Source organism: Saccopteryx bilineata, chromosome 4 (genome assembly GCF_036850765.1).
Source record: "Saccopteryx bilineata isolate mSacBil1 chromosome 4, mSacBil1_pri_phased_curated, whole genome shotgun sequence".
NCBI classification, from domain to species: domain Eukaryota; kingdom Metazoa; phylum Chordata; class Mammalia; order Chiroptera; family Emballonuridae; genus Saccopteryx; species Saccopteryx bilineata.
The window spans coordinates 64,735,010-64,758,008 of record NC_089493.1 but is presented as its reverse complement, the minus strand read 5'-3'; the positions used below and the strand labels follow the sequence as shown (position 1 = coordinate 64,758,008).

Here is a 22,999-nt window from a genome sequence, read left to right as displayed (position 1 = left end):
AAGCAGATGGGCGCTTCTCCTGTGTGCCCTGGCCGGGAATCGAACCCAGGACTTCTGCATGCCAGGCCAACGCTCTACCACTGAGCCAACCGGCCAGGGCCATAGCTCAAAGATTTAAATATATATAATGAAAAAATACAGCCTGGCCAGTAGTAACGCAGTGGAGAGAATGTTGGCCTGGAATGCTGATATCCCAGGTTCAAATCCCCAAGGCTGCTGGCTTGAGCACAGACTCATCCAGTTTGAGCAGAGGGGCTCACCAGCTTGAGCCCAGAGGTTGCTGGCTTGAAGCCCAAGGTCACTGGCTTGAGGAAGAGGGCATTGGCTTAGTTAGAGCCCCACAGTCAAGGCACATATGAGAGGCAACCAACGAGCAACTAAAGTGCCATAACTACAAGTTCATGCTTCTCATCTCCCTCCCTTCCTGTCTCTCATTCTCAAACAAACCAAAAAAAAAGCACAAAAGGACTAAAAATAAAATTTTGTTATAATCCTGGGGTAAAGATGATCTTTATTTATAGGCTTTACATAAAATCCAGAAATCATAAAGGAAAAGCTTCTACTATATAAAAATCATAAATTTGTTTGCTTGCCAAAGTCACTCTAAATAAATCTGGATGATATATTGAAAAAAAATCTGTGACACATATGACAGAGTTTTCAAAGCATTTGAAGTACATTAGTAAACAAATTTTAAAAAGGTTAAAAAATATAATAGGAAATTTAGCAAGGAACACAAGTAGTCAATTTATAGAGGACATAAAAATGGCTTCTAATAAGGAAACTGCTCAACTTTACTACCAAAGATATTCAGAAAGGTTATTCTAATACCTAACCAACTAATAAGCAAAGACTGAAAGACTGAACAGGTTAGTAGATTAAATAAGATATGAGAAACCCGGCACTGTAAACATTGGAATTATAGATTATTATTCTCTGGGTAATTTTGTTATAACTACCAAACTTTACAGGTAGATACCCTGTGACCTACCAATTCCATTTTATTTCTAGAAAGTCATCTGACTGAAAGTCACACGAGGATAAAAATATATACACACATATATAAGAATGGTTATTGGAACAATTTTTATAACAAAATTAGAGAGTAAAATGTCTATCAAGAGTGAATTTATTAAATTTATAAATTTAATACCAGCCAGTGGCTCAACTGGTTCGAGTGTGGGCCTAGGTGCTGAACATAGCTCAGTTGGTCCAAGCAAGTCAGCCTCAGGTGCTAAAAACAGCTCAGTTGCCCTGGCCGGTTGGCTCAGCAGTAGAGCATCGGCCTAGCGTGCAGAGGACCCAGGTTCGATTCCCGGCCAGGGCACACAGGAGAAGCACCCATTTGCTTCTCCATCCCTCCGCCGCGCTTTCCTCTCTGTCTCTCTCTTCCCCTCCCGCAGCCAAGGCTCCATTGGAGCAAAGATGGCCCGGGCGCTGGGGATGGCTCTGTGGCCTCTGCCTCAGGCGCTAGAGTGGCTCTGGTCGCAACATGGTGACGCCCAGGATGGGCAGAGCATCGCCCCCTGGTGGGCAGAGCGTCACCGCCTGGTGGGCATGCCGGGTGGATCCCGGTCGGGCGCATGCGGGAGTCTGTCTGTCTCTCCCTGTTTCCAGCTTCAGAAAAATGAAAAAAAAAAAAACAAAAACAAAAAAAACAGCTCAGTTGATTTGAGCATTGGCCCCAAATGGGGGTTGCAAAGAGGATCCCAGTGGAGGCACATGTGGGAGTCTATATCCCCTCCTCTCACTTAAAGAAAAAAAATTACAATATTTGTAATTAATGCAGCCATTAAGAAAATAAAGTAGATAAACGTTATCTTGACAGAGGAAGATATTATAGAATGCAAAAAGCAAGTCAGAAAATAATATGTATAATAAAATCCTATTTATGTTCATCTACATACAATATATTAAATTTTTAAAAAAAAATTTTTTTAAACAAGTTTTATTTTATTTTTTTACAGAGACAGAGAGATAGTTAGAGAGAGGGATAGACAGGGACAGAAAGATAAGAATCATCAATCATTAGTCTTCGCTGCACGTTGCAACACTTTAGTTGTTCATTGATTGCTTTCTCATATGTGCCTTGACCGCGGGCCTTCAGCAGACCGAGTAACCCCTTGCTCGAGCCAGCAACCTTGGGTCCAAGCTGGTGAGCTTTTGCTCAAACCAGATGAGCCCGCGCTCAAGCTGGTGACCTTGGGGTCTCGAACCTGGGTCCTCCGCATCCCAGTCCGACGCTCTATCCACTGCGCCACAGCCTGGTCAAGCAATATATTAAATTTTAAAGAGTATCTTTGAAATCTAAAAAAACTAAAATAACATTTAATATGTCTTCTAAATAAAAAAAAACAAAAACTTCATTTTAGAGAGGCGAGGGAGAGAGAGAAAAAGAGAGAAAGAGAGAGAGCAGGAAGCATCAACTCCCATCTGTGCCTTGGCTGGGGAAGCCCAGGGTTTTGAACTGGCAACCTTAGCATTCCAGGTTGATGTTTTATCCACTGCACCACCACAGGTCTGGCATGTCTGATAAGTTTTCAACAAGCATTTATCAGCAGAAAAAAAAATTTTTTTTTTCCATTTCTTAAAATGAAGTTCCTAATAAAAAAAAAACCCTTTTCCTCCATAGTCCTCACTCTCTCCAACTGCTATATTAACAAATGGTCTGTTCTTTTTTTCCTTTTTATTGAAGTTATTGGGGTGACACTGGTTAACAAAATTATACATTATGCAGGTTTCAGATTCATATATACCCTCCTCTCCCTCTCTCTCTCCCCATCACAACTGTTGTCCATCCCTCCATGTCCATGAGTTTATTTTTTTTTGCTCAATCCTTCTACCACCCCCCTCAGTCCCCCACCCCCAACAGCTGTCAGCCTGCTCTCTATGACTCCGTCTCTATTTTGCTTGTAAAAATAAACATTTTTAAAAATGAAAAGACAAATCCAATTTTAAGTACAGGGAATGACTGATACTGAGGAAGGAGACCCCCCCACCCTTGAAATAAGAGGCTTCAAGAATATTTTATAATTTAGGCCAGGAGTTCAGAGAAAATTTGAAAATATAATTTTTTGTGTAATTTATAAAATCTCAAAAAGGCCAATCATATTCTTGCTTAGGAAGGGCTGTTATAATGTAAATGAATGTTTTCATACTTAGAAGGTTTTGAATAGAAGGAGGAAGGAGGCTTGGACCCCCTTCCTTCCATACACCTGGGTGAAGGGACGTGAAACAGCCAGGAATGAGGGGAAGGGAGATTTGAGTAACTCTTTCCTCTCCCCCTTTCTTCCTCCTTAATGGGCGATTTAACAAATGATTATCATCTGGCATCCTGTAAGCCCCCTCCCATCCTGAAATCGTGTGATTGACGACAAAGGTATCAGGAGACCCATGATTGTGAACTTATGTTCTGTAAAAGGTATATAAAATGTAAGAAATCTAATTTCCGGGAGCACGTGTCTTTGGAGCTATAGCCACGCATGCTAAGCCAGTTTAATAAATTCTCTTTTTCCTCTTATAAGTTATCTGAGTGTCAATTCTCCAAGGTTTTGCTCTCCTGCAACAATACAAATCCAATCTTTTACCGGTTCTGCCAGATGACCAGTTTCTTCAAGACAAATTAAAGGACTTAAGGGCGTCATTAAAATGTTTACTATCTGAGGTATCAGTGGGAAACTGACAGTAGAGAAAAGAACGGGGCTTTGATAAAACCACAGTTCAGTGCTTATGACATCAAGATATGGATCCTAGCCTGACACTGTAGTAAGGTACCAAAAAGCTACAGAATTAATATTAATATTTTAGGAAGCTTAAAGAACATTTTATTAATTTGGGCTAGGCGTGCAGAGAGATTTTGTAAATGTGATTTCTGTACTTGAGAGATTAGCACCAACTCAGGATGGCCAATAGCATTGTATTGTAAATGAAGAGGGGAAGGAGATTTAAATTCCTGTCCTTCCCCCCACACCTGTAAGGAAGCAGGTAAATAGTTAGCCAGGTGCAGGAAGAGAAAGATTGAAATAAACCTTTTCTTATATTGATGGGCTATTAACAGGCATAATCCCCTGGCGCCATGGAAACTACCCCTCCCCTCCTGAAAGCACGTAGTTGATGTATAGATCTCTAAACAGAGGAATGGCAGATGAACACTAGAAAATTGAGGAATATCTTTTAATATGTAGAATGACATTTTTACTATTGTATTACCTTATAAGTTTTAATGTGTAAAAATGTTTTTTATGAATCCTATAGACAAATGTTGTAAAGTTGCTAATGAATTGTATCCTATCCCCCTCACCCTTTTCCCCAAACCTGTGAGTGAAAATAAAGGTTGTAAACTTATGCCATGATGTCATGCTCTCCCCAGCCTGTGCGTGATTAGGGGTATATATAACCAGCCCCTAGAATGTTTTGGGGACACATGATTTGGGCCTCCCAGATTGCCCCATGTAAGCTATATGCAGCTGGCATATTTAATAAATCTCCTCCTTTAATAAAACTTCAAAATTCATCTGGATTTAGTGTCTCTACGTAAACCCATGGAATTAAGGTTTGGGTACTTTACAACAACATGTGGTGGCACAATGGATTGAGCATAAACCTGCAATACTGATGTCCCAGGTTTGAAACCTTATTTCACGGGCTTGAGCATGGACTCGTGGGCTTGAGCACAGGCTCACGAACATGATCACAAGGTAGCTGGCTTGAGCAAGGGGTCACTGGTTTGGCTTGAGCTGCCCCTTTCCCCAAATCAAAGCACACAGGAGAAGCAATCAATGAACTAAGTTAAGCAACTACGAGTTGATGCTTCTCCCTCTCTCTAGCTCTCTCAAAATTAATACAAACAAAAAAGGTTGTGGGTCCTATGGTTGTCCTGCTTCCTGGTTATATTCAGCATATAAGTAAATGCAAAGATAGCCTAGCTATCCTAAGCAGGCTCTTCTAGTTCTAATGGAGTGCAATTCCATTTAAAACATTGAAATGCATCACTAAAGACAGGCATCTGGAAAGAAATCTTGAATAGGAGTAGTAATTTCACTTTATCCATGCACAGAAAGAGGCAGCAATACTCTTACATACAATACATACTTTTAATCTAGAAAATAAACTCTGCAAGAAGTGAGTCAATATACAATTTCTTCACAAGTTTCCTTGCATGACATAACAATTTTTGTTTCAAATTGGGAAACAAAAGCAACTTCGGCCATATTTGAAGGTAAAAGTATCCCTTTTCCCTCAATCTAAAAGAGGCCACACCTTTGATAAGAAGTTTGAAATAAAGTGAATAAACAATATGAATCCAAAATACTATGGGAAAATTCAGACACCTGTTAGTATGGAAATAGTCCTTTCACCAAGAAGTCTCATTTGAGAAAAATCCTGATTTTCCAGGATTGTTATATGTTAATTTGGGAAAAAGCTGAAAGAACCAACAGATATTTAAACTTGACTCAGCTCCATTCAGCCCTCCCTTGGGCACCATAAGCCCCATAGTGGGCCTTTTTCACCCTGTTACAGGTAAAATCAGTAACACTCCTGGGTTCTAGCTCTTTGTTTTCATCTACTCTCAAAGTTTTAAATAATGTTTTCCCTTGTTAAAAAACACATTTTCATCACATAATATATATTTTGTTTATTTTAAACATGCTTTTCACAACTGTCTTCAACTTTTCACTTGGGAAAAAAAGATGAAAACATGGAGAACAAAGGAATTTTATATATTCAATTGTTTTCTGTTTTCTAAAGTCTGTATATCTTATTACAGAATATATAATTAAATACATATTCATTGTTACTTTCTAGTAGTAATATTAGATTAAAATGTTAGTAAAGATATTATATGCATTATCAACTAATCAAACACGCACTCTTACCATCCCATGATAAATTACATATTTCCTTTTCCTTTCATTTACTTATATTTACTCTCATAAACTCCTTAAAATTTATTGACAAGTTTCTAAAAGACTTTTTTACTTGTATACAATATGTCAACCTAACCTTAAGAGGCAAGGCTGACCTCCCCAGAAGGAGGCGTCTAAGCTCCAAACTATTTCTTAGACTGAAAGACCAGTGCTTACTTACACTTAGAATGGATCTCTCTCAGAGGGCCTGTTCATGAAATCAACTTAAAATACCATTTTAAAACATTAAAACAACATCCACTTTCTGCTGTTAAGATGGACTGATGATTTTCCTTATACTTTAGATGTGTGACTAAAACAAACCAAAACCAAATTAAAAGCCCAACCATAAACGCACACTAGTTTCAGGACCTTTATGGCAGCAGAGTGCAAAGTCATAGTCAGGATAGGGGTCAGGTTCCTTCAATCAAAATAAGCCAAAAACCTCTACCAGAAATATCAAATGAAGATTCCATATGACTTTTCTCCATCAAACTTGCCAGACAAAAAGTATGTATCACAGTGAGTCATGACACTTCAAATGCATAATGTTTTATGTAAATATTACTTAAGCAGGCCAACAATATTTTGCATGAGTCACAGTCACTTACAAAGTGATAGCATTTTTGTATCTGATTAACCTTCACATAAATCTCAAGAAGTAAAGCAATTTGGCTACTATTTACAAAACAAACGGAAACAGAGAACCATACATTACATTATTTGCTCAACATAATTAAACATCCTGACTACCAATCCAAAACTCTTTTTTACATCCCATCATGCTGGCAATATAAACCAGAAGTAAGGTTTTAGGGTAGTGATTTACAGACAAATACTAAAGAAAAATTAGATTTTTGCCTTCCTATAATGACACAGAAAAAAACCTTTAACTCGCCTTACTCATTTTTTAATACTTTCTTCTGAAAACCCTACAAACCGTTAAACAGGTTTCCACGCATTAAATGCTCTTTAAAAAAAATAATAATCCCAAAATTTATCAACTGCAATCCTCCCAAGATTACAAGCTGAATTTCATCTTGTAACTCAAATTGAGAGATTTTTTTTTCATGTTTATCTGGTGCAATACATGGGACATGAAATGTGACATGACTCATATTTTTTAGCTGTCTTTAACCCAGTCAAAATTGCAGAACTGCCAGGAAGTCTTGAAAACGTAAATTATCACTTACAATATGGCAACATCCTTACCTTTAACCACACACAAACACAAAAGCAATTCAGCCTCTAGTAGTTCTGCACTGTCAGATGAGTCTGCATTTTCTGTTTTAAAACATCCTGGGCTTAGCAGGCCTTGCTGTTGTGTCCACATTCTTTACATGTTCAGAAACTGCTGCTTCTATGATCTTAGCAGTTCATACTCACTTAACTTTTAAATATTGTTATTTAACTTGGATAAGAATGCAATTACACAACCTCAAAAACAATACTGTAGAATTAGTTCATAAATCAAACATGTTAATTATGAATGCTTCTTATGCCCTGTAAAAGGAAAGGACCCAAATGGCTAATAAGATATTGTGCCAACACAGTACACAAAATATACAAAACTAAAAGGTAGAAAATAATGAAAAGAAATTGAAATTTGGGGAAAGAAGTAAAGCTCCCAAGAAAAAGTACGAATACTACAGCTTGAAAAAATAATAAAGCTTCAGAATGGAATTTTATTAAGAGTTAATGGACACTTAGGAAAGAGGTAAACCCCAGTTTTTCAAGACCAATAATTACAAAACTACAGACTATTTCTACAGAAGAACAATATGACCCTTTCTGTAAGATAAAAAACAAAATGTGGGCTAAATTACATGCTACTTACTTATCTACAGCCAATATATTCACAATAGGAAATAAGACAAAAATGAACATACACCAAAATATTAGAAATATAAAACACAGTACTCAAAATGATTCAATGAATATAAGCTTTACACGCCATCTTTTATAATTGCTTAACTTCTTTACTTCCACTGTCAAGTGACCACAAAATAATAAATAAAAGACTGCTATATCCAGATCTGGATATATTTTCAGATTAATATCCTCATATTTTGTCATCTGACTTATTTACAAGAATAATCAAGATTCACTGCCTTATCTGAAAGACTAAGCACTTTGGTCTTTGATTTTACTGTACAAAGTGAAAAGAAAACAGGTCAAAATGAGATGAGATATACAAACATTAACAATTATTGTCATCTGGATTTTTAACCTTTCCTGTCCAACTAATGAATTCTTGTCCCTTTCAACCACTTACATTTTTTGTTGTTACTTGCTTAAGTAATATTTAAAGTCTTTATCACAGGAATTGCTGCACCTATATCTTTTTAATTAATTTAGTTATTCATTCATTTTAAAGAAGAGCGAGAGAGAGAGAGAGAGAGAGAGAGAGAGAGAGATAGATATGGGGGTGGAGCAGGAAGCATCAACTCCCATATGTGCCTTGACCAGGCAAGCCCGGGGTTTTGAACTGGTGATCTCAGCATTCTAGGTTGATGCTTTTATCCACTGTACCACCACAGGTCAGGTTTATATCCTTTTTTTGTGTGTGTGAAAATTTAGGAGATACCAAAAAGTATAAAGAAAAAATTATTTGCAGTTTCACTTTTATAGCTATAATTATCATTTCAGTCTTATTTCTGTGGACGAAAAAGGGGGCACATACTAAACCTGACAAGCTCAGGGAAGACATGCATGGCAGGCCCTACAAACTCAGACCTCAAGTATCCACATAGGATGATCTGAAATGAAAACTTTCTAAGTAAAAGCGAGTCACAGCAGGCAGTCAAGTCCTAGGCTGGTATCTTCCCTGACAAATGTCAATCTTTACCTTAACTGAGGCTGTCGTCTTTTTGCATCTACATAACATACCTTTATAATGTAAGGGTAATTTCCTTTATCCCAAACCCCTCACTGCACAAGAGCTGAGACTACAAAACCTCTTACTATTATTATTATCACATTAATTGTTAACTGCTATCACATACCCATAAACGTAAAAGAAGTATGTGTCTAGATGTTTTACTTTTTATCGGATACCAAAGATTCCCCCACTTTGCTTTCTCTCAACTCCCTAATCAATTACAAATGGATTTCATGTAACCAGTTACCCCTTCCTCCTTTTGATTATAAGGTATAAAATAAGGTGCAAAACTGCCATTCTCTGGAGTATTTTCTCAATGCGTTGAGATTCTGCTTCCCATCAACTTTTGTCAGTTTGGCTTGAATAAATTCATACAAATTCTCTACAGGGTTAACGCTGCTTACTCTGGACATTTCAAACAGACATACATTTGCTTCAAAGTTCTACATACCTTGCAAAATTAGAATTATACTATTTTCTGATCTGTTTATTTCAAAATATTTCACACATTTGAGAATAATTGTAAATACTTGAGAATGATTTTTAAAAGCTTCTTTACTTAAAATCCCATCCTTAGGTAAAGGTTAAAAAGTATGCATTAAAATAATACGCCCACCTCCTCTACCCCTCCCCTTTTAGGATCAGAGCTCAGGAAATAGTAAACCATTCACACTAGCATGGTGTGACAAATATCACCAAGAAATTCGGGACCTAATAAGTTTGAAACCTTAAGCCAAAAATATGATGGGCTAATACTGGCACCTCAAGCACTATCCAGGAGAGTGACCTTGCGCGAAGACGCAAATCTCCTAAAATTCTAAGTACTAAAGCAGTTACCTATAGTAGCTACAAAAAAACACTGGGACACTAATAAAACTAGAGTGAGGCAGTGCAAATTTCACGCACTCAACAAAGTACCTTAATGGGCTGAGTTCGTTAAAACTGGCGTTTCCAATGGAAGAGTTGGATTCATTAAATAAGGGAAACATGTTACGTATACAAGGCACTGTACGGACAGCTGCTCCAGAGGATTTATCGATTAGGAAGGCCGACGCTTAAAGGGGCCAGTGCAGGGGGACAAGATATGGAAGGGAATTTGATCATTATCAGCCTGGCGTGCGACCGGTAACCTCAGCTGCATTATTTAATACTTAACCTTTCTATTCCTAGCATCACGGGGCTCGAACGTCACCAAAAGAGATGGGCCGGCTGAAAATCAGGCAGGATGACGCACTTAACATCTTACCATATGGATTTCTCACCATCAGGACCGAGAAGTGCCCCATTCCAGCCCAGAAAAGGAAGAAGGGTTCCCGGGGCCGTCAGTTCCCCCACACCTCTGGCGCACCGCTGGGGTCCGCACATGGGGGTCGGAGGGTCAGGGCTACCAGACAGGACGCCTAAGGAACCCACTCCGGCAGCGGGTGCTGCGGCCTTGAGTGCGGAGGCCCCTGGTGCAGCCGCAGGCGCCAGGAGTCGAACTCCGGTCCGGTCAGCCCCTGCCTCAGAAGAGACCGCACGAGTACCTCCGCCAGGCGGCTCAGCCGCCGGTGCCACCCCGGGCCCCGACAGGTGGACGCGACTCCTTTCCTGGGGTCCAAGCCCGCCCAGAGCCGTACCTGGAGGGGTAGCGCCACCTCAGCCCCACTGCGCTGGGTGTCCCAGCGGCGACAGTTTCTGCTCCAAGCGCAGTGACGCCTCTCAAAAAAACAACAACCTGCTCGCAGGCGTCCGCTGCCGGGAGGCGGTGGCCGGCGGGGCGCCGCAGCGCATGCTGGGACTCGTAGTCTCGCCCGCGCCTTACGTCGGGCGGTGGCGGAAGGAAGAACTACGACTCCCGAAGAGGAGCGCTGCTCGCCAAGGGGAGGCTCAGGAAGCTGGGACCAGCGGCGGAGAGCCTCACAACATCCGGGACCCGGCGCAGAAGAGGCGGAGTGGTGCCGTGGCCGGTTGCTATGGAGACGGGCAGCTACAATCCAGAGGATTCGTGGTTTCACACTAGAGGACTCCCTGGATATTGATTCCTTCGACGTCTCACCTTCTTTTTTCTGTTTTAAATGAGTGTATTAAAAAGGCCATCCCCTGGGCACTCGCTGGCCTTCTAGCGTTCTGCTGCAAGAAAAGACTGCGTTTAACGAAAAAATAAAGAAGATACCGAGAATGACTGAATACGACTGGGTGGGTTTGGGCCCAGGATTGGGTGATTTTTGTTTGCTTGTTTTTGTTTTTATTCAGTGAGAGGAGGGGTGGCAGAGACAGACTCCCGTATGCGCCCAGTCAGGATCCACCGGCAACCCACTAGGGAGCGATGCTCTGTGGACCTGAGACCTTGCTCTATTGCTCAGCAACAAGCTCTTCTTAGCGCCTGCGGCAGAGGCCACAGAGCCATCCTCAGCACCTGGGAGCAACTCGCTCCAATGAACCCATGGCTGCAGGGGGGGAAGAGAGAGATAGAGAGGAGAGGTGGAGGGGTGGAGGGGTGGAGAAGCAGATGGGCACTTCTCCAGTGTGCCCTGACCAGGAATTGAACCTGGGACATCCACATGCCAGGCAATGCTCTACTACTGAGCCAACCTGCCAGGGCCTGGATTGAATGTTTTTGAATGTTGGTATTCTTTGCTTTTAATTTGGGGCACACGTACTCCTATCCCTACCCCCAAAACCACCTTTCTAGGCAACCACTGGACTACACAGATGCAAATATACACTATTGCACTAAGCCAGAATTGGTCTGAAGGTATAAAGGTGATTGGGGGGTGACATGCAACTCGTACCCTATTGCGAATTGTGAGGTGATGGCTTTGAACGAGAAAAATGTGCTTGTTAATTTTACATTTATTCACATTGTACCTTGTTCAAAAAAAGGGTATGAGCTACCAAAGGATATGGTGCATTTATACTCACTTTTGATGTAAACTAGAAAGCTAAGGTTTAACTGTTCCCCAGTTGTTGCTTAAAAAAAAAAAAAAAAGCTAAGAAAAAGATTAACAAGGAAGATGGCAGGCCTCAGCAAAAACAAAAGGGTGCCTCAAAATTAAGGCTTTTGGGTTTTTTACTCCGGGTATTACTATATTTAATGTCAACTGTAACACATCAAAAAAGAAAGGAATAATAATTTTGTAATTACAGCTTCTCTGAGGGATATTTTTATTATTTCAACGACTTGCTTTTATTTATCTTTTTTAAAATGTGTGTGTTTATACCAAAGGACTTTGAAAAGTCAAACTGGTCAGGCTTTCTCTAATTCTAGGAGAGCCTTAAAAACTGTATTTAGTAAGTCTGACCGGTGGTGGTGCAGTGGATAGAGCATCCACCTAGGACACTGAGGACCTAGGTTCAAAACCCTGAGGTCGTTGGCTTCAGCCCCCAACCCCCAAGTATAAGAAGCAATCGGTGAACAACTAAAGTGACAACTATGAGTTGATGCTTCTCATCTCTCTCCCTTCCTGTCTTTCTGTCTCTTTCTCTATCTCTCTCTTTCTCCCTAAAGAAAAAATATATATATTAGTAAGAAATCTAATACAATTTATTTGTAGATTTTTATACTTGTCAAGGCACTTCCACAGTCAATTCTATGGCATGGTCTATTTTAAAAGATCATTTACAATTTTTTTTCCAAGAAGCATTTAAAATTTTAATTTTTTATCTTTAAGTAAAAAACAGTTGCTGACCCCATGCATAAATGGCAGAGAACTTAAAATACTCCTTTTATTATTCTTTATATTAAGCTGTTTTGTTTTAAATTGTATCTAGTTGAACTGCACATGTTATGAATACCAGATTTGAGGAGGGTGAGCCCCAAATAAGAAAGCTGCAGTGAGGGCCTACAACATAAAGTAAAAGCAATGACTATTTGTTTCTAAGTTTATAAACATTTGTGAATTATCCTGGAGATCTAAAAGATTTAGGTAGACACTAACTTCCAGATGATATGATATAGATTATACCAACAAAGTTTATCAGCTAATTTATCATCTCTTTTGACTAATTTTCTGTATTACATTTTGCACCAAAGCTGATTAGAATATTAGAGCCAGTAGTAGGGGGTGATTTGATGAAAAGTTCTTTGTGACTGTGGTTGCCCTTAGCAACCTGACTGGGTGTCCATAAAGTAAATTAGATTTGGTACTTTTTTCCCACAAAACACAGAGCAGCCACCTTATACCTAAGAAGCTTTCCCTATGCAGAGGAAACCTAGACTTTTTTTTTTTTTTTTTTTTTTTTTTTTTGTATTTTTCTGAAGCTGGAAGCCCAACCGGGATCCACCCGGCACGCCCACCAGGGGGCGATGCTCTGCCCCTCCGGGGCGTCGCTCTGTTGCAAACAGAGCCACTCTAGCGCCTGGGGCACTCCACTCGGCTGCAGGAGGGGAAGAGAGACAGAGAGGAAGGAGAGGGGGAGGGGTGGAGAAGCAGATGGGCGCTTCTCCTGTGTGCCCTGGCCGGGAATCGAACCCAGGACTCCTGCACGCCAGGCCGACGCTCTACCGCTGAGCCAACCGGCCAGGGCCCTGAAACCTAGACATTTTGAGAAAAGCTGACCTGTTGATATACCATAGGATTCTGGGGAACTTACTATTATCTGTACTCTTGATATTTAAAAAAAAATTAATAAGTATCAAGAAGAATAAATAGCAAGATTTGATGAGTTCTACTTCTAGTTTTGCTAGCTTGCTACAAGATTATGAGTATTAAGTGAGCATTAGGAAATTGTAATATACTAATGTAGTGTTATTAACCGGTAAATTTCAGAACTGAATTCTGGAAGAGATACATAAGCATTAAGGGAAACCTGCAAAAAAGAAATGGTGAAAAAAATTATTCCATTTATATAGCAATTTATCCTTTACATTCAGTTTTCTTTCAATTTATTTCCACAAGCACAGGAACTATGGCAGATCTTTTAAAACCAATTTTACATATAATATGCAAAGAGGAAATAATGATGATGGATTGGAACCTAAGTTGATAATCATTTAAATCCGAACAAAGAAAGAAAAAGTGTACTGAATACGTTTCAGATTTGAACTCAAATTTTCAAAAAGAAGTAGGTTCCTGACATTGGAAAATTTAACTTTGCTGAGACATTAAGTAGAGTAACCCAAGAATTCAAGGTGAGCTGGGTTTATACTAAAGAAAAACCTAACTAATCTTTCCCAAATTTGAAACTCAAAAAGGCTTTGTCCTCACCTGACAGAACAGCTCTATAAACATTTTAATCTCCATTTTAAGGTTGGAAAAACTGAGATTATATGCTTGCTAAATTTTAAGGATGCAGAAATGTAAATGGGTCTCAGCCTCATGAATCACAATCTGCTGTAGTGTTGTCAAAGAACTTTAATGGACCCCACTGAGTGTTTTTTTATTATAGGCGTTATCATGAATAAATATACCCTTTCCTTTATGCTTTTTAAATAACTGAAAATTACTTAGTTTCTATTGCTATATTTGAAGAGCGCTGATTTGGGAGTCCTCAGGTTAGGAAACAAAACTGTCTAGTCCGTGTCCTTTGTTTATATTTATAGACAAGAAACTTGAATCCTTGTAAAACAGTTTCATCAAAGTCACACAGCTGTTATCAGCAGCAACATCAGAAGCCAGAACTAGTGACACCTAATATGTGCTTTTATAACTTTTACAGCAGGAGGAATACAAACAAGTTTCCCAATTAGTCTGTTTAACATGTTCTTATATAATCCACATACCGTATTTCCCCATGTATAAGACGCCCTCATGTATAAAATGCACCTTAACTTGGGGGCCCGAAATTTGAAGAAAAAAAAGTATTACGTCAAGTTATTGAACTAGTTTTATTCATCATAAAATTTATACAACTCTTTATTACTGTCAAAACTCCCATCCATTAGCTTGTCCTCATCTGTGTCTGATGATGAATCACTGTCTTCAACAATGAGCGCAAAACAAGCACGAAAAAGCGGGAAATGCAAGTAAAAAACCCCCCTACGACCACTGTGTAAGATGCACCCCGTTTTCAGACCCCAAATTTTTCAAAAACGGGTGAGTCATTATGGCTCTCTCTCTCCATACACCCACACTCTTTAATCTGCCTCCCAAAGGCTTTCTTAACTCCTGATTACGACTTCCCCACATTTTTCATAACAAATGTGTAGCCCAGACAGCAGTTCCTTATGATAACATTCATGAGATGCTCTAAAAACTTAACTCTTGTTTATATCAGTTAGCCTGTGGTAACACTGATACATCCAAGTCCCAAGAATCTATCAACAACCTTAAGTGAGGACTTACTGTACAAAGTATGATGTAGGAAACGGCAACTTAAACATTAGCTGGCCTGCTGTTGCCCCTTTCCACATCCACTCAAGGCCCTGACAGCAGCCAAAGTAATCATACTAAAAATTGTTACATCATGGCATGCTTCTCCTTAAAATCCTTAAATAGCTTTTTTTAACTTTTACTATAAAGATCCAAAATTTCAATGTAACCAGCAACACCCCGCAAGATCTGTCACGGGCCCCTCTATTCTCAATTTACTCGACTTTGGGCACACTTTTTCTTTGTTCCCACCTCTTTCTCTTTCTTCCTTGTCTTACTGTCTTTGACTCAATGACACTTCAATCAGAATGGCCTTCATTGGCCCCCAATACTAGGTTAGATCTTCTTATATATTTTCATAGATATCTTGATTTTTTTATTCATAGATCTTAACCACAATTACTCTTAAATGCCCTCAAGAGAACAGGATTCCCAAAAAAGTTTTCATTTTGTTTCTCCAGCTTTATTGAGATATAATTGACATATAACATTGTGTGTAAGTTTAAGTTATACCACATGATGATTTCATTTTGAATATATATATTTTTTCATTTTGAATATATCTTGAAATAATTCCCACAATAAGGTTAACACGTCCATCCTCTCACATTATTACAATTTCTTTTGTATGTGGTAAGGACATGTAAGATCTACTCTCTTAGCATCTTTGAAGTATATAATACAGTCACCATGCTGTACAAAGATCCCCTGAAATTATTACTGGAAGTTTGTACCTTTTGACTGACATTTCTCCATTTCCCCTAACTCTCCCCCCAGATCCTGGAGACCACCATTTCTACCCTGTTTTAAATTTTTTGGCTTTTTCTTTTTATTCCAAATATATGTGAGATCATGCAGTATATGTCTCTCTCTCTGTCAATTGTGTGGTATAATTACCACTTTTTCTTTATCCATTCATTCTTCAATGGACATGTTGGTTGTTTCTGAGCCTTGCCTATTGCAAATAACGTGATGAACACAGGGGAGCAGACATCTCTTTGAGATAGTGATTTCTGTAAGCCATTCCAAAATATGTCCTTTTGGCATAAGAATTATTTTAAGCTGATTATTTTTTAAGAAACTGCAGTCCTAGGAAAAGCTCTAAAAACTGAGTAGAAGTTACCCTTTTATAAGAGCTTTTTACATGTAACTATATAAGGGAAAGCACCATTTGTAAGGGGATCTCCCTCACTGTAGGAGGAAGAGGGGATGGATGATCTTATCTCTAGAAACTTATTAATAGAGAAGGCAAGGACTTTAATCTTCTTAAAAACCTTACCATTAGTTACGGGGATTTCCTTGTAAGTTTCCCTCTCATTATTGACTCCTTACCCCCAATATCTCAGTTTGTCTTTAGCTGGTGATGTTATTCAAGTGGTGGTTTCAGCCATTTCAGAGCTGCTCAGTTTTCCTGGGTCTCTCCCATGTATACAGGAGGTATACATATTTTTAAACTTTGTTTTTTTCCTGGTCATCTGTCTTATTGCAATCTGATTATCAGACCAGCCAGAAAAACCTAGACGGGTAGAGGAAATTATTTCCTCCCCCAAATTTTATCTCTTTTGGATATATAACCAGGACTGGAATTGCTGAATCTTATGGTAGTTATATTTTTAATGTTTTGAGGAACCTCCACACTGTTTTCCACAGTGTTTGTGCCAATTTACATTCTAACCAACAGTGTACAAGTGTTCCCTTTCCTTCACATTCTGGCCAACCCTTGTTATCTCTGAACTTTTTGATAATAGCAGTTCTGAGAGGTATGAGATGATATCTCATTGTGGCTTAATTTGCATTTGCCTGATGACTTGTGAAGTTGAGCACCTTCTCATGAACCTGGTGGCCATTTGTATGTCTTCTTTGGGAAAATGTCTATTCTGATCCTTAGCCCATTTTTAAATCAGATTGTTAGTTGTTGTTTGCCTTTTTTTTTTTTTTTTTTTTGCTTTTGAGTTATATGAGAGCCTTGTATATTTTTAATATTAACCCTTTATCAGAAATATATTTTCCAGACATTTTTTTCTCATTCTGTGGGTTGTCCAATTCTGTTAGTGGTTTCTTTTGCTGTGCAGAAACCTTTTGATTTGATGTAATCCCACCTGTTTATTTCTGTATTTATTGCTTGTGCTTTTGGTGTCATATCCAAAAAAGTATTGCCAAGGCTAATATTAAGAAGCTCTTCCCACCTGACCAGGTGGTGGCGCAGTGGATAGAGCGTCAGACTGGGATGCCGAGGACCCAGGTTCGAGACCCCAAGGTCACCAGCTTGAGCATGGGCTCATCTGGTTTGAGCAAAGCTCACCAGCTTGGACCCAAGGTCGATGGCTTGAGCAAGGGGTTACTCAGTCTGCTTAAGGTCCATAGTCAAGGCACATATGAGAAAGCAATCAATCAGCCTGACCTATGGTGGCGCAGTGGATAAAGCATCGACCTGGAAATGCTGAGGTCGCTGGTTCAAAACCCTGGGCTTGCCTGGTCAAGGCACATATGGGAGTTGATGCTTCCTGCTTCTCCTCACCTTCTCCCTCTCTCTCTCCTCTCTAAAAATGAATAAATAAATTAAAAAAAAGAAAGCAATCAATGAATAACTAAGGTGTCGCAATGCGCAACAAAAAACTAATAATTGATGCTTCTCATCTCTCCATTCCTGTCTGTCTATCCCTCTCTCTGACTCTGTCTCTATAAAAAAAAAAAAAAAAAAAAAAAAAAAAAAAAAAAGCTCTTCCCTATTTTTTCTAGGACTTTTGCAGTTTCAGGTCTTACATTTAAGTCTTCATTTCAAGTTAATTTTTGTCAATGGTATAAAATAGAGTTGGGACAAAGTTTAATAATTTTGGGTTTTTCCCCAGAACTTTATAATTGAGAATGATTTGATATGTTTATGTTTTAGGATAAAAAAAACACTTCAACTTCAAATGCAGACACAGAAATGAAACCTGAACCACTGCCTGCTTGTGTGAACCCCGGAAATCCTGTGTTTTCATGTATGTTGGATCCAAAGACACTACATACAGCCACCTCCCTGTCAGAACCTAAGATGATTATGTATAAAACCAATTCAAGCACTTACGGTGAATTTTTACCTATGTCACAGTTTTTCCCCTGCAATTATACTCCAAAAGGTGAAGAATTTTCAAGCCGTATCAGAGCTACTGGATTTTATCAAAATAACACTCTAAACACTGTACCTGACAGAACCAGAACCCTTGATTTTCCTAATTTTCAACACACTCTATGAAAATATATTTCTTTGTATATTTAAGAGAAAACATACTAAGAAAAAAATGAGGTTTAAGTGTAAGGTTAGAATACCTAATTTGGAATATAAAAAGATTTAAATTTAAAAATACCATTCAGAAATAAAGCATTTCAACTAATAACTGAGTGACGTTGACTTCTTAAATAAAGATACATTCAGGCTGACCAGGCAGTGGTGCAGTGGATGGAGCATCGGACTGGGATGCGGAAGACCCAGGTTCGAGACCCCGAGGTTGCCAGCTTGAGCGCGGGCTCATCTGGTTTGAGCAAGGCTCACCAGCTTGAACCCAAGGTCACTGGCTTGAGCAAAGGGTTACTCGGTCTGCTGAAGGCCCGCGGTCAAGGTACATATGAGAAAGCAATCAATGAACAACTAAGGTGTCGCAACGAAAAACTAATGATTGATGCTTCTCATCTCTTTCCATTCCTGCCTGTCTGTCCCCGTCTACCCCTCTCTTTTTCTCTCTCTTTCTCTCTGTCCCTGTTAAAAAAAAAAAAAAAAGATACATTCAGGCCCTGGCCGGTTGGCTCAGCAGTAGAACGTCGGCCCGGTGTGTGGAAGTCCCGGGTTTGATTCCTGGCCAGGGCACACAGGAGAAATGCCCATCTGCTTCTCCAGCCTTCCCCCTCTTCTTCCTCTCTTTCTCTTCCCTTCCCACAGCAGCGAAGGCTCCACTGGAACAAAGTTGGCCCCAGGCACTGAGGATGGCTCCATGGCCTCCGCCTCAGGAACTAGAATGGCTCTGGCCACAATGGAACAATGCCCCAGATGGACAGAGCATCGCCCCCTGCTGGGCATGCCAGGTGGATCCCAGTCGGTTGCATGCAGGAGTCTGACTGCCTCCCTGCTTCTAACTTTGGAAAAATACAAAATAGATAAATTAATAAATAAATAATAAAGTTGTGTTCAGAATAGCAGAATAAAAGTTAAAAGCGTCTTTGTACATCCTAGCTTTATTTAGTACATGTATTCCACAAGCTTCAAAAAAACTTTCATGCTGTCAGTTGTCTACTGGGTATATTTAACAAGACAAAGGAACACAGGAGCTCTAAGAAAAAGATTAAAGAAGTTTCTGACCAGTAATTTCCCACTTTTGTGTTATTCCAAGTAACAGCTTAGAACCTGAGGAAATGTTAGCTCCCTCTATTAGACTCATGGAAGAGAGGGCTTGTTATTCATTCAGCAAATAGTTATTGAACATCTACTTATGAAAAACACTATACTATACAAATGGAACAGAGATAAAAGACAGCCTTTTATTGTTTCAGGGAATAAAATTTTGGGAGAATAAGATTAGCAGATTAATAATATGTGATAATTTATGCAATGTCAAGTATGCAAAAGGTCTTTCAGACACAAAGGCAGAATTGCTCAAAATGAGACCAAGGATATCAGAAGATGCACCTTGGAGAAGGAAAAGTCAAATCAAAGGAAAGTTCAGGGCAAGCAGAAGAAACATTGTGTGAAAGTACAAAGATGTGCCTTGGCCAGGTTGTTCATTCACTTAGTTAGAGCATTGTCCCAATATCTCAAGGTTGTGAGTTCTGTCTTCTCTCAGGACACATACAAGAATCAACCAATGCATAAATAAGTGGAACAACAAATCTCTGCTTCTCTCTCTCCCCTCCCTTAAAATCAATATATTCAAAAAATTATAATAGCTCAAAATACTATGAGTTTCCTATATACTAAATACTCTACTAAACAGTTTGTTTTGTTTACTAAACAAACCCATGTTTCTGTGAGTCATTAAAAAGGCTAAAATGAAGTATATTTTAAGTAAAACGTTGCCCTGGCTGAATAGTTCTATTGTTTAGAGCATCATCCTGAAGTGCAGAGGTTGCTGGTTCGATCCCCCATCATAATGGAACAGATCAGTGTTCCTGTCTTTCTTTCTCTCCCTTCCTCTTTCTCTAAATCAATAAATAAAAAGTAAATTGTCCAAGTAGTTCCTTCAAGAAATATCATTTTTATTTCCAAGAGCCAAGTTTTTTATTTGTTCACTTCTTGTATTTGAAGTACTTCTTGATGACATCCTTGGCTTGAGATTCTTTGCCCTTTTTGCCATAGTTAAGGTGACCAATCATCCTCCTTTAAGGAGGACAGTCCTTCTTTTGTAAGTTTCATCCTCCCTGGAAAAGTGTCCTCCTACATGGTCCTCCTTTTTGATACTGGAAGACTAATCTGTAAATGTCCATATTCGATCAATGCAGTCGGCCCATTGCGTGTGATGTGATATATTTGTATCTAAATGAGTACTTTTTTCTTACCATTATTATTAAAAATTAATAGGCATGTAAGCATAATTACAATATAAAATATTACAAATGTTTTTATTCTGCATTTATCATATTATAGTGTATTGTTGCAATGAGTAAAATGTTTCTTTTATTTATGATATTGTTTTTTTCAATTTATTTTTGTCCTCCTTTTCATTGTAATAAAGTTGGTCACCTTACCATAGTCCTCAACCATTGCGCAACTGCAATCAACCACTTGATACGATCCGTCAGTTTTACAGAGGCCTACTCCTTCCTCTAATTTCTTGTCATCAATGTTAGTTAGGTAGATCTGGTGTTCAGCATAAAGGGCCTCCACCAACTTGACATACACAGGTTTATCACAAGTTGATGCAAGTACACAAAGATGGACCTGGCACTCGTCTAAGGCTTTCGCAGCTTTGGGAAGTCCAAGTGTTGGCCCTTTTAGAGAAGGAGAAACTTTAGCCTAAACTTTCTTTCAGCTGGTCTAATACCAAATAGAAATAGACAGATTAGCAGAGGAAAATAATCAAATGTAATAGATATATATGTATGAGAACCTCACATAATGAGACAGAGACCCCACAGCAGGAGGGGTTCAGATATAAAAAGGATATGAAGATATATGAACCAGGAATGAGATAAGGTGTCTTAAGGATTTCAAAAGATCATTGCAGGATGATAAGAAGCAAATGTTTAGCCTGACCAGGCAGTGGTGCAGTGGATAGAGCGTCGGACTGGTATGCAGAGGACACAGGTTCAAGACCCTGAGGTCGCCAGCTTGAGCGTGGGCTCATCTGGTTTGAGCAAAGCTCACCAGCTTGAGCCCAAGGTCGCTGGCTCAAGCAAGGGGTTGCTCAGTCTGCTGTAGCCCCACGATCAAGGCACATACGAGAAAGCAATCAATGAACAACTAAGGTGTCGCAGCAAAAAACTGATGATTGATTGATTGATGCTTCTCATCTCTCTCCATTCCTGTCTGTCTGTCCCTATCTATCTATCCCTCTCTCTGACTCTCTCTGTCTCTGTAAAAAAAAAAAAAAAGAAGAAGAAGAAGCAGAAGTTTAGTTTAGTAAATAGAACTTGATCCTACCCTGTGGATAGGTCAAAAGAGGTTATCTCTGATAATATCCCATTATGGCCAGGCCCCAAATTCAAGTTCTTTCAGGTAGTTAAGGGAGGGCAGAAGTTTCTCCTGAGCCTGCAGCTAAAATTGTTCTTCTTTCAAAATAATCTACATACAAAGAGGCACATCTTGGGGTAACTAGTTTAAACCCCTACACCATGTTGGATGAAAGTATTTTTCAGCACCTCTTGTAAAGCACTGTTAACATCCATTACACCTCCAACAGCAATGCCTTCCTTGACCATGACCACAAAAGTAGGTTACGGGTTGAGCCCTTGCCTCCAAGAGATCTGGCAGTGGCAGGAATAGAAAAGGAGTACCTTGGGAGAATATATATATATATATATATTTTTTGAAGGGGACAGTGAAACAAGAAAGGGCCTATGATGAGCCTAGATGGGGCTGCTCTTGCTCACTGAGAAGTCCAAAAAAGGGGGCCCTGGAGACAGGTTCAGGCAGTTAGCCTGGGACAAGCTGCTGCTGCCCCCTGCTCCCCTGGCTGCAACTCTCCTGCAGACCCTCAGAGTTTAGGAGATGCATGCCTGTAGGGGAAGAAGAGGGGGAAGAAAGGAGAAGGGAAAGGCGTGGGCGTGCTCTCTGGTTGGAGAGCACATTGATGTCTTTTATTTTTCCTATTTTTTTTATTTATTGGTTTATATACAGAGATATCAATTTGTTGTTCTACTCTTTTATGCATTCATTAGTTGATTCTTGTGTGAGCCCTGACCAGGATTGAATCTGCAATCTTGGCATATTGGGACAACACTTGAACTAACCGAGCTACCTCGCCAGGCCTTGACAGAATGTCTTAAGGGAGATGGTCCTGCAGTTAAATGCCTTTACAATATTTTGGAAAGGAACATTCTTTTTCAAAAACTGGACAATGGCAAGCAGACATTGATAACCTGGCTATGACCTGAAGAATAAATTTGGTTTTATTGTTAGTATATAATAGTTACAGTGAGGTAAGCATTAAAGCTTGTAAACAAAGGAAATTATCTTAAACTTTATAGCAGGAATAGTCAACCTTTTTATACTTACCGTCCACTTTTGTATTTCTGTTAGTAGTAAAATTTTCTGACCGCCTACCGGTTCCACAGTAATGGTGACTTATAAAGTAGAGAAGTAACTTTACTTTATAAAATTTATAAAGCAGAGTTACAGCAAGTTAAAGCATATAATAATAATTACTTACCAAGTACTTTATATCGAATTTTTGCTAAGTTTGGCAGAATAAATTTTTATAAAACAACTTACTATAGTTAAATTTATC

The 22,999-nt window shown here is 39.2% G+C and overlaps 3 protein-coding genes across 4 annotated transcripts in view; 1 reads left to right on the top strand and 2 right to left on the bottom strand.

Moving 5' to 3' along the window:
- Positions 1-10,546, bottom strand: part of CCPG1 (cell cycle progression 1) — a 63,657-nt gene extending 53,111 nt beyond the window's left edge. For both annotated transcript variants that reach the window (XM_066276208.1, XM_066276209.1), the window contains exon 1: positions 10,407-10,546. The gene's annotated coding sequence lies outside the window, so the exon portion shown is untranslated. The remainder of the gene's footprint in view (positions 1-10,406) is intronic.
- A 401-nt stretch (positions 10,547-10,947) lies between these two features.
- On the top strand, positions 10,948-18,318 carry PIERCE2 (piercer of microtubule wall 2). Its single transcript, XM_066272101.1, has 2 exons — positions 10,948-10,965; positions 17,971-18,318. Exons 1-2 carry the CDS (start codon positions 10,948-10,950, stop codon positions 18,316-18,318), a joined length of 366 nt encoding a protein of 121 aa, XP_066128198.1.
- Positions 18,319-20,339: 2,021 nt separating this feature from the next.
- Positions 20,340-21,971, bottom strand: LOC136335228 (small ribosomal subunit protein eS12-like). The gene is made up of 3 exons (XM_066276379.1): positions 21,884-21,971; positions 20,794-21,041; positions 20,340-20,396 (listed from the first exon to the last, which is right to left on the bottom strand). The coding sequence occupies exons 1-3, from the start codon at positions 21,969-21,971 to the stop codon at positions 20,340-20,342; spliced, it is 393 nt and encodes a 130-aa protein (XP_066132476.1).
- Between the last annotated feature and the right edge of the window lie 1,028 nt (positions 21,972-22,999).